The following is a 12450-nucleotide window of genomic DNA, read 5'->3' as shown; positions in this document are numbered from 1 at the left end:
TTCCTCAGCAAAAATAAATAAATAAATAAATTAACTAATTAAATGTAAATCCTGCTTCCACCAGATTATAGCTGTGTAACCTAGGGTAAGCTGCTTAACTTCTCTGTGCCTCAGTTTGCTCATAAGTTAAATAATGACCCTAAAACTATATATCTCATAGGGTTCCTGAGAATCAAATGAATCACTATTCGTATAGTACTTGGAACACAGTATACATGATATAAATGTTTAAGTTAATTTAACAAAAATTAATAAGAAATAATTCTTACTGGTAATAAGAAATAGTAGGAAGAACTTACTAAGAAACATCTAGTTACTACTTGTTTTTGTCACTATTGAAAGATTTTTTTTTTTAATTTCTCATAAATTTCTTCGGCTTACTTGCAAGTCAACAGGTATCCATTACACGTCTACTGTGCCTAGCGCCTTGGAGACACAAAATACATTTATGTGATCTCAGCCCCTCGGGCAGTTACAGTCTTTCTACGCTAAATTTGGAATAAAATCACAGTGCAAAGTTGAAAAGAACATGCAACAAAAAAATACTAGAGTGCCACATAAATTTCTCGATAAGTAAAGTATTCGCAAATTCAAGTGCTCTAAGATGTCTGTTAATAAAAACGCAACTACTAATTGGGAATGCATTTATTTTGACATCTACACAGAAAGCTGCTACATACAAGGCCGCACGTCAATAGACATTCTGCAGAAACAGTAACGTTTTCCTTTATCGCCTCCTGGGATGTCTGACAAAAACTGGGAGAGCGATCCCGCAAAACCAAGGAGTGAAAACTGCCCTGGAAACATCAAAGGGCTTGTGACTGGTGCCTAAGAACCCGGAGGACGCCGTGGTGGGCTCGGCGAATACCTGCATCTGCGAGACAAAGAGGCACCGAACCACGGCCGGGATTAGGGCCAGGATGGTCCGCGGCTGGTGCTGACCAGTCCTCACGGTCCCGAGGCGAGAAGCAAGGATGTCCCCTGCACGATCTCCTGCCCGATCGAGCGGTTCTCTCCGGCCGGGGCTGTGGGGAGCAGGCAGCCTTGCAGAGAGAGCCGCCGCGATGCGGGGCACAAGGAAAGCTCCCGACCCCCGCATGGCCTCCCGGGGCCCCGCTCCAGGGCACTGGGGACGCCAGGCTGAGAGACGACGAGTTCCTCAAGCTAACGGTCCCCACGCCGTCTCCCATATCTCGGGGATGGCAACCGAGCGCCGGCCTGCGCGACAAGATCCGGCTCGGCGGGGCCCCGGACGAGCCTGTCCGGGCCACCGGGTCCTCCTCCCCCAGGTCGACCCCCCTCGGTCGGCCGTCGGCGTCCCGGGGCAGCACGTCACTTCCGGCGCGCGCGCCCGCCCGCGGAGGGGACCGGGCCGGGCCCGGGGCGCGCGGCTGCCGGGGGCGCGCAGGGAGGGCGGGGCGGGGGAAGGGGGAGTGTCTGCCCGCCGCCGCCGCCGCCGCCGCCGCCGCCGCCGCCGCCGCCGCCGCCGCCGCCGCCGCCGCCGCCGCCGCCGCCGCCGCCGCCGCCGCCGCTGCCCCTGCCGCCGCCACCCGGGCCGTCGCCGGGGCTGAGGAGTTCGCTGAAGCCCTGCCCTCGGAACCGGCCCGCTCCTCCCGCTGGCACTCGCGGACCAGCTCCGGGAGCACTCCCCGCGCTGACCCGTGCAGAAGCGGGAGTTGCCTCAGCCCGTGGAGCGCCGGGGACGGCCCCAGCCCCCCTTCCCCTCCCTGACCCCTTCTTTCCGTCGCCCCAGCCATGGGGAACGCGGCGACCGCCAAGAAAGGCAGCGAGGTGGAGAGCGGTGAGTGAAGGGCCGGGTCTGGGGACCCGCCGGGCGGGCGGGCGGCGCGGGGCACCGAGCGCCCCTCTGGGTCGCAGCCCCGAGGCCGCGGGCATGGTCCAGGCCTCGCAGGGGCCGCCGGGAGCCGCTCCAGGGGGCCCTGGGGACCGGCCGCCTTCCTCCTCCCCCGCCCTCCTTCCCCCGACTCCCGCTGAGGGCTGAGCGCAAAGGGCCGGATGGAGAGAACGGGCGAGAGGAGCGCGCCCCGCTCCTCACTAGAGCGAGGGGGACTCTCACATTCTGGAAGACTTCCCCAAATATGGTCCGGATAAAGAAGTCTCTTGTACCTCGCTTTCTTCCTTTCCCACCTTCCCATCCCCTCTTTGGGAGCCACAGGTAGTGCTGTGGGCACAGTTGGCTCTTTTCCCTCCATCACTTGGGTCCAACCCAACCTTCCTACGAGGTGAAGGGCTGCTCGTCTGGCTCTCCGCAGGTGAATCCTGAGTGGGCAGCTGTGTTTTAGAGATCCTCCATCTCTTCAGATTAGGAATGGAAAATATAATAAGACTAAACAGTAACTTTATCCATTAGAGAAAAAAAAAAAGCAAGGCAGGTTTGTCTTTTCTTGAAACATTCAAGACTCTGCAACAATGTCTGTAAAAGTTAAAGGTCGCATAGAGTTTGAAGTGCTTCCAGAATACGGTGGATTTCTTCTGAGAGCTGAAAGTGCAGGCACTCCTCACTTTACACCAAACAGTAAGACATCATGAAAATTGAATTTCTCGATGGCTATATGGTTTTATAAATAAATAAAATCAGATGGTTATGAAGGAAAAATTGGTTTGCTTTTGTCAGGTTCCTCTTAGATTTTGTAATTCAGAATGACCAAATAACAAATAGTATTTGTTATATATCACCATGAGTAAATTACATCTCAGCACTTGAGAGAATGCCTGATGATTTATTTTAGTTTGTTTAAATAGTATCTTTTAATGTTTCTATATTTGTAACATGTTTTAGGCCAATTTTGTAATTTAGCATAAAGGAAATAGCTTTTTTCTGTATTAGTAAAGCCGAATCTATTTGGAAAGATTTAGGCATTCATTTTGTTTAAGATGAATAGTGAAACCAGATTATATGGTTTATGTTTCATCACTAAGGTTTTGGTGTTAATTTTCAGGAGCTCCAGAAAAGTTTGATATACTGTCATACAGATTATCAATGAACATATTTTAATATGTGCTATGGAGATTTTAAAAAACCACTGTGGAGGTAGAACTTTTTGCTCTTTTTTTTTAATTGCACAGATGTGGTAACTAACTGTACAGAAGGTATAAAAAATGAGGAAAATGCAAAGAATTATTTGTGCCTGGTAAATTGTCATTTTCCCTTTTAACTTCAAGCTGTATTAGCTTAAAGCTAAAACATGTGCTAATTGTGTTACAAAAGAGTGTGCCTGGTAATTGAATCACATCAGAGATTTTCATTAGCAAGTGCTGGCCTGTACAGTGTTTATATTTTTAATAATAATAGTAGATTCTTCTGTGATCTATATATTTGCATTATTAAGTTACGAAACCAATTTCCCCCAGACAATATTAATTTAAAGCTGATAGCTATGGGATAATCTTGGAATATTTACAGAAAACAGAATGGAAACTTTAAATCTTTACCTAAATATATTTAAATTATTACTATGAATAAATTCTTTCCTAAGCTTTAACTATTAGTGACAGCCTAGTTCTTAAGTATGTTTGCCAGCTTTTTATGTAAATTTATTTATGGAAACTGAAGGTCATTATAATAGTTTGAGTAGATGTTGTGAAGTGATAAAAGAAAATAGCAAGTGATGTTCCATAGGGACAATTATTTGAAATGTCGTATGTTGATCAGTTTGTAATTTCATTTGGAGCAATGTTATTAGGTGGTGCTGCTGCTGTTCTACAGTAGTTAACAAAGAAATATTATTGATATATTGTAAAAGTTAATGAAAGAACAACTTTTACCATTACATACCTAACTGTTCTGTGTATTTTTTAAAAATTACTCTTGAAAATATATGCCTTTCAAAATTTAAATGTAGTCATTTACACTTCAGCTGATACATAAAAGCATAAACTTTTAGAAATATAAGTGATCTTAGAGATCAGCCTGTGTAGTCATTTCATTTCAAAGCCAAAAAGCCTGACCTCTGAAGAAGCTGGAGTTGAGATCATGCTATTAATGATATCAGAGTAAAGAATAGAATCTGGTGCCCTGACTCCATTCTGCATCATTAAATAATCAATTAATACATATATTTTCAAAATGTCTACCAAGTGTGTTAGTATCAGTTGGAGACCCTATAAGTAAAAGCTCAAGAAATTTACCATCTAGTGTGAGAGAGAAAATGTACATATAAAAGTTAATTGAAAAGTAAAATATGGTAAATGCTAACTAACATTATGGAAAGTGAAGTTAGAACTCTGAAAACTAGCAATAGGAAAATGTTTGATTTGAAAAGCTGATGAAAAAATATCAGGTCGATTAGGATTTGAAGTTTGGTTAGGGAATGTCTTGTACAGGTGACTCTGGAGCTTAGTTCTAAAAATATTCCAGCAGAATGAAGCTGGACATAAAGATATGTGAGAAGGGTCTTGGTTAGCTTTGGTGCCTATGTTGTACTGTATTGATACCTATCCTGCTACTCTTAAAACATTTTCTGGGTTAAGACTTGAAAACTAGGGAGATTCCATTCTCTCCTCCACAGTTTCTGGAGATAATATTAAGTTGGGTACTTGTTGTTCTGTAGTGAACCATGAAATTGTATTGAAATGCCTTAAAACTTAATGAAAAAACAACTCTTACCTTTACAATACCTAACTGTTCTGTGTATTTTTTAAAAATTACTTTAAAAAATATATGAGTTTCAAAATTTGAATGTAGTTATTTAAACTTCAGCTAACAAACAAAAGCATAAAGTTTTAGAAATATAAGTGAATATATAATACTCTGAGAAGTTTTAAACTCTTGTCATTGAAAATTGTTTACTTATCCCGTCTCCCACTTTTTACTTTACGTACAGTCACCAACATAAAAAACACATGCCATTTATTTTAACATGGAAGGGTTTTTCTTGTTCATTTCATTAAAAAAAAAAATTAGACCCCACAGGTTGCCTATGGGGCAGTGCATTACACTCTCGTGGCAAAGGTGTTGAGGCCTTTGGATGAAGTGTTGGTAGAGATTTGGATGCAGATTCTCCCATGACTGCAAGTGGTAGAGCCACCATGTCACCTAGTATTTATGTAATGATCTTTGAATGTTTTTCAGAGTGTATTTCTGTCTTAAGAACTTGAAGGTGAATAGAAATTAATCAGAGAAAGTCACTAGTGGACTAGGTTCAAGCAAAATGCAAGTTTTATAACAACTAGCATATATATATATATTTTTTTTTTGGTGAGGAGGATCAGCCCTGAGCTAACATCTGATGCCAATCCTCCTTTTTTTTTTGCTGAGGAAGACTGGCCCTGAGCCAACATCTGTGCCCATCTTCCTCTACTTTATACGGGATGCTGCCACAGCATGGCTTGACAAGCAGTGCATCGGTGCACGCCCGGAATCCGAACCTGTGAACCCCGGGCCGCCAAAGCAGAACGCACGCACTTACCCGCTTGCACCACTGGGCTGGCCCCTCAACCAGCATTTTTTGAAGGCTTACTATGTGCCAGGTTCTCTAAGTGCTTTGCATGCGTTATTTCACTTAATATTTTCAACTCTGTGAAGTAGTTTAGTTATTTCTCCATTTTATAGATAGGAAATGGAGGCTCAGGGAGCCTAAACAACTTGTCTAAGCTTGCACAGCTGGTAAGTCAAGGAGCCACATTTGAACCTAGGCAGCCTAACCCCAGAAACTGAAATCCTAACCACTGTGCTAGCCTCTGTATCCAATGAAACAGCTGATTCTAAGACAAATAGAATAGCTTAGACTTTACTTTGTTTCAATTTATTGTTATAGAAAATCTTGGTTGTTTTCTATAGTGACTTTATTTGGATACATTAAATATCTTAAATGAGAGAGTTATTTTTTTCTTGTAGCATTCTCTAGGTTCACTTTTCTCATCTGTCAAATGAGGATGAAGGATTAAATTACCTTGAAAGTCTTTTCAGATTCAATATAGTATAATTTCAAATTAAGTCATATAAAGTTAATTTTATATACTTAAAGCCTTCATTACTATTTTTATTTAATTATTTTTTCTCATTCATAAATGTATGCCTTCTCTTCCTGTTAAATAGCCAACCAAAAAATTACTATTTGAACTTGTATTGCCATTTAAAAAGTATTTAGAAATTTGCATTTTACCATCGTTTAGAATAGCGCTATCCAGTCAGACTTTCTGCTGTGATGGAAATGTTCCTGTCTGTGTCGTCTAACGTGATAGCCACTAGCTGCGCATGGCTATTGAGGACTCGAAATGTGACCGGGGGGCTGAGGAACTGAATTTTTAACTTACATGTGAGTATTAGTGTTTGGTGTATTGGACAGCACAGGTTTAGAACATAGCTGTCTTTACATATAATAAAAATGTCAATCTGTCTTTCTGTCACCTTGGCAATTTGTGGATCCTCACAAAGATATGTAGATGAACAAAATGCTGGATGTATCTTTTCTTATCCTAGGAATTAACTTATTTCTTCAACATTTCCTCTGAATAAACATTTATAAAGTTAGTGAACAGATTATTATAGTGCAGTAATTTGTTTATAATCTGTAAAGTTAACTACAAAGTTAATTTCCTTATTGGGCTCTACTAGAATTAAAATTTTGTAGTTTTTAATACTGAATCTCAGTGAATATATTTTTATTGAAAATTTTTTTAGATTTAAGTGTTGATTAGGAACAAATTTAGTGATCTCATATCTTGCACATGTCTTTAAACCTTTCAATTATCAGACTTTTTTTGATAGGATTTTTTAAAAAAATTTTTTGATTGATGTAATAGTTTATAACATTGTGAGATTGCAGTTGTACATTATTATTTGTCGGTCACCATATAAATGTGCCCCTTCACCCCTGGTGGCCACCCCCAAACCCCCTTCCCCCTGGTAACCACCAAACTGTTCTCTTTGTCCGTGTGTTAGTTTATATGCCACATTTGAGTGAAGTCATACAGTGTTTGTCTTTCTCTGCATCAGACTTTTTTAAAAAGGAAAATCTGTAGCAGATATTTGTTCCTATTCAGTGGATTGGCAGAAGTACTTGGGAATAGTCTTTTTTGGGTTAAAAAATAAAGAAAAAGAAAAGTCAAACAGCAACACTCTTTGGATGATAAATACATATTATCTCATCCAGTTCTGTGATTCTGTGATTCATTTTGTGCAGATTATCTACTGTACAAAATTATCTCATGTTCAGGAACCTTTTTTCCCATTCTGTTGGTCAGTGTCCTCCACTTAGGGTATAGACAGATTGTTGCCTGCCGGTGTGAAAGCCAGCTTAGAAAAGTAAGCCATGGCTGAGTGGCAGAAGCAGCACGTGAAAAGATCCTAGGTAAGCCAGCACAGCTTTTAAGATGCTGTCAGATAGTCAGGAGTTGACCATAAATCATTTTGATATTCCATTAAATTAATAAAATAAAACAATTAGTATAATTTACAAAATTGTCTATATATATAGGTGGTAATAAATGTAAGTACACATATGTGACCAAATTTCCTCAGAGGAATAAATCTTAAGTTCTTAATGAAAAAAATTATGTTAATTAGAAAACCTACTTGTGGAATTTATGGGAAGTAAATATACCTAGGTCAGTACCATATTATTTTTGAGTATTTTATCTTAATTTAAAAAATAGTCCTTCAAGAGTATCCTATATGTTCTTTTCTTTGTTTGTTCATTTATTCATTCGTTACACATAATTGAGCTCCTAGTATGTGATAGACTCTAAGCAAGACTACGGGAATAAAGATTGAATAGGACACAGTATCTGCTCCAGAGTGCCTGTGTTCCAGAAGGGGGCGATAGACATGTCAACAAATTAATGGGAAAAAAACCTGTTACAAATGCTTTCATAACAGTGAGGGAACCATCGGAAAGTGTGGTCATTTACACTGGGGCGGGGAGGGTGAGCTTCAAAAAGGACTTCAAAGAGGAGATGAGTCTTGAGTTGAGCATTGAAAATGGTGAATGTTCAATAGTGGGATTACAGGAGGAAGTGTGTTCTGAGTAGAGGGAGCACAGCATGAGCAAAGATGCAGAGGAGTGAAATAGCATGGCATATTCAGGAAAAGGAAGTAAATTGTACATTATGACTAAATGATAGAGGATGGACTAGGTGCTAGGGAAGAGGGGAGATTATATAATGAGAGATGAGACTGAAGAAATGGACAGAGGCCATATAATGGAAAGAGTTTGAATTTTATCCTGTAGACATTAGGGAGCTATTGTAGACTTTGAAATAAGGGAGAGACATGATAAAATTTGGGTTTTAGAGAGGTTACATTGGTGGTGATGTGAAGACAAGTCACTGTGGAACAAGTGGAGTGGAGGCAGGAAGATCAATTAGAAGACACCTTCACTCAAGTGAGGGACTTTGAGGGTCTGAATCAAGGTGGTAGAGGGAGGGATGCAGGAAAGGATCTGACGTGAGAAATTTGGAAAATAAAAATGAGCAGACTGTACTTTACTGATACCATTTGAGGAATGAGGAGAAAGGTGTTGGAAATAACTCCCAAGTTTTATCTTCTCTTTCTTGGTCGATGGGTTGTGGTGCTGTAATGGAGTCAGGAAGTGAAACAAGGGGAGGAGCAGATTTGGGGGGCGTACTGAACTCTGGATGTCTATGAGAAATGATATTTGATTGGTTGTTTTATATGTGAATTGTCTTTTATTCTTCCAGCTATGGGTGAAATAAACGACCTCGGATGGTCAAGGGATCTTTTCCACATTTCATCCTCATTTTGCTCGCCTTTTAAGGCCAGCTGTTTAGAAACTATAGAACTATATCATCTGACATAACTTATATAAATTAAGAACTATAGCTGCTAAAATTTTACCTTTTTTGTTTTGAAAAGAGTAAAAGCCAAAGCACTGATGAGAAGAGTGTAACTTTAAAGAAAAAATAATTTAAAGTCAGATAAAATATTACTTTTTAAATTAAGCTATTGAGCTTTGTAAGGTCATGTGGATAGTGGAAAGAACATGTAAAATATACTACCAGCATAAACTGTACTAAGTAAATATCAGTTTTCTTCCCCAGAGTCCTTTAAAATAGATACTAAAAAGTTAAGATGTAATTTAATAGTAAGAACATGAACTTAGAATAAGAAAAATCTAAATTCTGTTTCCTAGTGCATTCTATTACTTCACTTTGGACAAGTGTTTTAATGTTTTCAAGCTATGCTTCTCAAAAGGATAGATTTGGTAATGAGGCTGTGGTCTCTTCTAGCTTCATAATCCAATGATTCCAATGTATTTATTAAAAGAATGTACATTTAAAAAGTAGCGAGGGGTTAAGTGCGCGTGCTCTGCTGCTGGTGGCCCGGGTTCGGATCCCGGGCGCGCACCGACACGCTGCTTTGTCAGGGCATGCTGTGGCGGCGACCCACATAAAGTGGAGGAAGATTGGTGTGGATGTTAGCTCACGGCCAGTCTTCCTCAGCAAAAAGAGGAGGATTGGCATGGATGTTAGCTCAGGGCTGATCTTCCTCTCTTACACACACACACACAAAAAACAAAAAAAGTAGCAAGACTTGGGAATAAATTATAAAAGGTTCTCACAAAATTATGTGAGTAGAGAAGTGGTGAATGAGCCTCAATGTGAGCAAATATAAGGTACTGTATTTAGGGAAGATTTCTGATCTGTACTTAAAAAATAATAGTCTCTGGGGGCCGGCCCCGTGGCTTAGCGGTTAAGTGCGGCCGCTCCGCTGCTGGCGGCCCGGGTTCGGATCCCGGGCGTGCACCGACGCACCGCTTCTCCGGCTGTGCTGAGGCCGAGTCCCACATACAGCAACTAGAAGGATGTGCAGCTATGACATACAACTATCTACTGGGGCTTTGGGGGAAAAAATAAATAAATAAATAAAATTATTAAAAAAAAAATAATAGTCTCAGAATTTTGACCTAAGAAACAAATTTATGAATCACTGTATTGATCTTTGAAGATATTCCCGTGTTCTACTACAGGTAAAGGGACCATCTAAATGTTGGTCATCAGGAGAGTGTTTGAAAATAAAACATTCTACTCTTAATGTAAAACCCTTAGCATACCGTGTGTTTGTAATGTTTTGTATGTAGTAGAACCAGAGAAAGTTAAGATTAGGGGCGGCTAATAGGAGTAAGAGAATGGAAGGCCTGTTGTATGAGAATAAACTAAAAAAACCAGAAGTCTTCAATCTAGAAAGATTAGGGCTACATGAGTGAAGTGTATGAATCAAGTAGTATAGACAGAGAAAATCTGGGATTGTTCACCTAAATTTGAAACAGTAGAACTCATAGGCTATTCCTCAAAACTTATAAAAGCTAGTTGTAGAGCAAATAAAAGGAAGTATAATAAAACCTTGACATACTAGGCTTAGAGAATAAATATATAATTGGTAATCATTTATGTTTAGAGGTAAAAAACATTTGTGCCTATAAATTCAGATAGTATTTTTAGTAATTTAAAAATTACTAGAAAATTTTAATGCCTTTTTACTCTTTTTATAGGTTTTGTAACCCCTTCAGCCCCTTATAACTTCCAAAAGAATCATCAATATTAAGAAATAGACCTTTTTCTTGATAATATTGAGGTTTATTACTATATGCAAATAATAAATTGTTTCTGCTGATAATGAAGGTATATCTTAAATTACTTAAATTGATATGAAGGTATAGCTTAAATTTTTCTATTTTAATCTGTTACAATTCATCCATTCATTTAATTAATTTTTTTATTTCTGGGAGATAAAGAGTTGCCTTTAAGTAGTTTAGTGGAAGATTTAAAGAAGTAAAAGCACAATCATAAGAATTTTGTAGGAAGTATAATATAGGATGTTTCCTGTAGTAACATTTAAGTTTTTTACTTTTTGGTTGTAATGTAAATTAGATTCAGTAATGCTCTGTGTCTGTGTGGATGTTTCCAAATCAAATATGGGACTCTTTTAAAGAGAGAAAGGCAATAATTGATGATTCACAATGATGAATGATGCACTAGCACATTTGACATTAGGGCTGCCTTAGAAAATCCAATGTAGATGCCATATCTTTATCTGAGTGTAGAGTCCCAGGCTTTATGGCCGTGGTTTAAGGTGTTCCTTGTTGCCTACTATTCATATAATGTTAACTTTTCAGTGACTTCTGAAACTTTTGTTTTCTTGTAAGGCAACTGTTGAATCTAAACCTTTAAGTCCTTGACAAATCTCTATTCTCTATCCGGACTTTGTCTTCAAAAAATTAAAGATATTGTCTTGAGATCTCATTATTTTAGGGTCCTACTTAATAAAATGAATATTCTATTTCTATACCCTATTATTCTTAAGTAGATGACTGTATAGCATCAGCAGATCATTGTGGTATATGAGCCACAAACTTTAGAGAATGTACAGATATTACTTAGCTTCTTTTGTAGGATCCAGTTCTGCTGATAATTTAATACCTCCAATCCAGTCCTAGCTCAGCTCTGTAGTTAAGTAGGAGCCATGAAAGGTGAAACTGGGGAAGAATATGATTCCTTCTTTAGGCTATAGTCTTGAGGTTCCTAAATAAGCCATAGTTCAACTGATAGGGTGACACGGAGACGTAACAGAATTTGTCATTCATTCAGTCATTTAGTCATTCTCAATCAGTACTTATTGAGTGCCTACTTTGTACCAGGCACTGTGCTAGTCTGTAAATGCAAATATGCAAATAAAGGCAAGATTTGGTTCCTGTCCTTAAGCTGGGAGACAGAGATATACAGATATTTATTGTAAAATTTACAATGATGCACAGGTTTCTGAGAGTGATACTAGTAAACATAGTAGTTTATATAGGAATAAGTATAGAATTTCTGAGATCATCTTGGGAAATAGACTATAACTAACTGAAATAAACTGGCTTTGAGTCCATTTTGGAGATGTTTACATCTGTAATTGTAGCACTTACACTAACATTGATTTCTCAGCTGTTTCTCCCACTACACATTGTGATCTGTAAGGGCAGAGACAGTATCGATCTTGTTTAGTGTTTTAATCCCTAGAATTTGGCACAGTTCCTGGCTCATAGTGGAAGCTAAAATCATGGATAGTTAAATGGATTAAAAATTCAAGCCTCTTTTAGAAGTGTTTGTACCCCTCCCCCTAGTTGGCAGGTACTTTCTCTATAATAGATTGACTATTTGGGCATAGTAGTTGATTTACTTGATAAGAGGATACCTCTTTCCCTATCTTCTTAGCACATGGTAGTTTATTTGACATTTATATATCAAAATTATATCACATTAGTAGGGAAAGATTGGTCTCAGGCTTTAGGTAGGAAGACATTGGATTAGGAAAAACTATTATACTCCCAACTCTTGAAAAATCTCTGCTCATTTGAGATCTGCTATGGTTTGAATGTTTGTGTCTCCCCAAAATTCATATATTGAAATCCTAACCCCCAAGATGATGGTATTAGAAAGTGGGACTTCTGAGAGATGATTAGGTCATGAGGGCAGAGCCCTTATGAA

At 39.2% G+C, this 12450-nt stretch overlaps 1 protein-coding gene across 1 annotated transcript in view; it reads left to right on the top strand.

Annotated features, from left to right (window-relative positions):
- Positions 1–1618: 1618 nt before the first annotated feature.
- Positions 1619–12450, top strand: part of PRKACB (protein kinase cAMP-activated catalytic subunit beta) — a 124090-nt gene continuing 113258 nt past the window's right edge. The window contains exon 1 of the mRNA XM_087448376.1: positions 1619–1801. Coding sequence (XP_087304502.1) covers positions 1756–1801 — 46 coding nt within the window. The 5' untranslated portion in view covers positions 1619–1755. The remainder of the gene's footprint in view (positions 1802–12450) is intronic.

The sequence above is a fragment of the Ceratotherium simum genome, chromosome 2, assembly GCF_057802395.1.
Source record: "Ceratotherium simum simum isolate JZ-2026a chromosome 2, ASM5780239v1, whole genome shotgun sequence".
Classification (NCBI taxonomy): Eukaryota; Metazoa; Chordata; class Mammalia; order Perissodactyla; family Rhinocerotidae; genus Ceratotherium; species Ceratotherium simum.
This window is presented reverse-complemented; position numbering and strand designations above follow the sequence as displayed.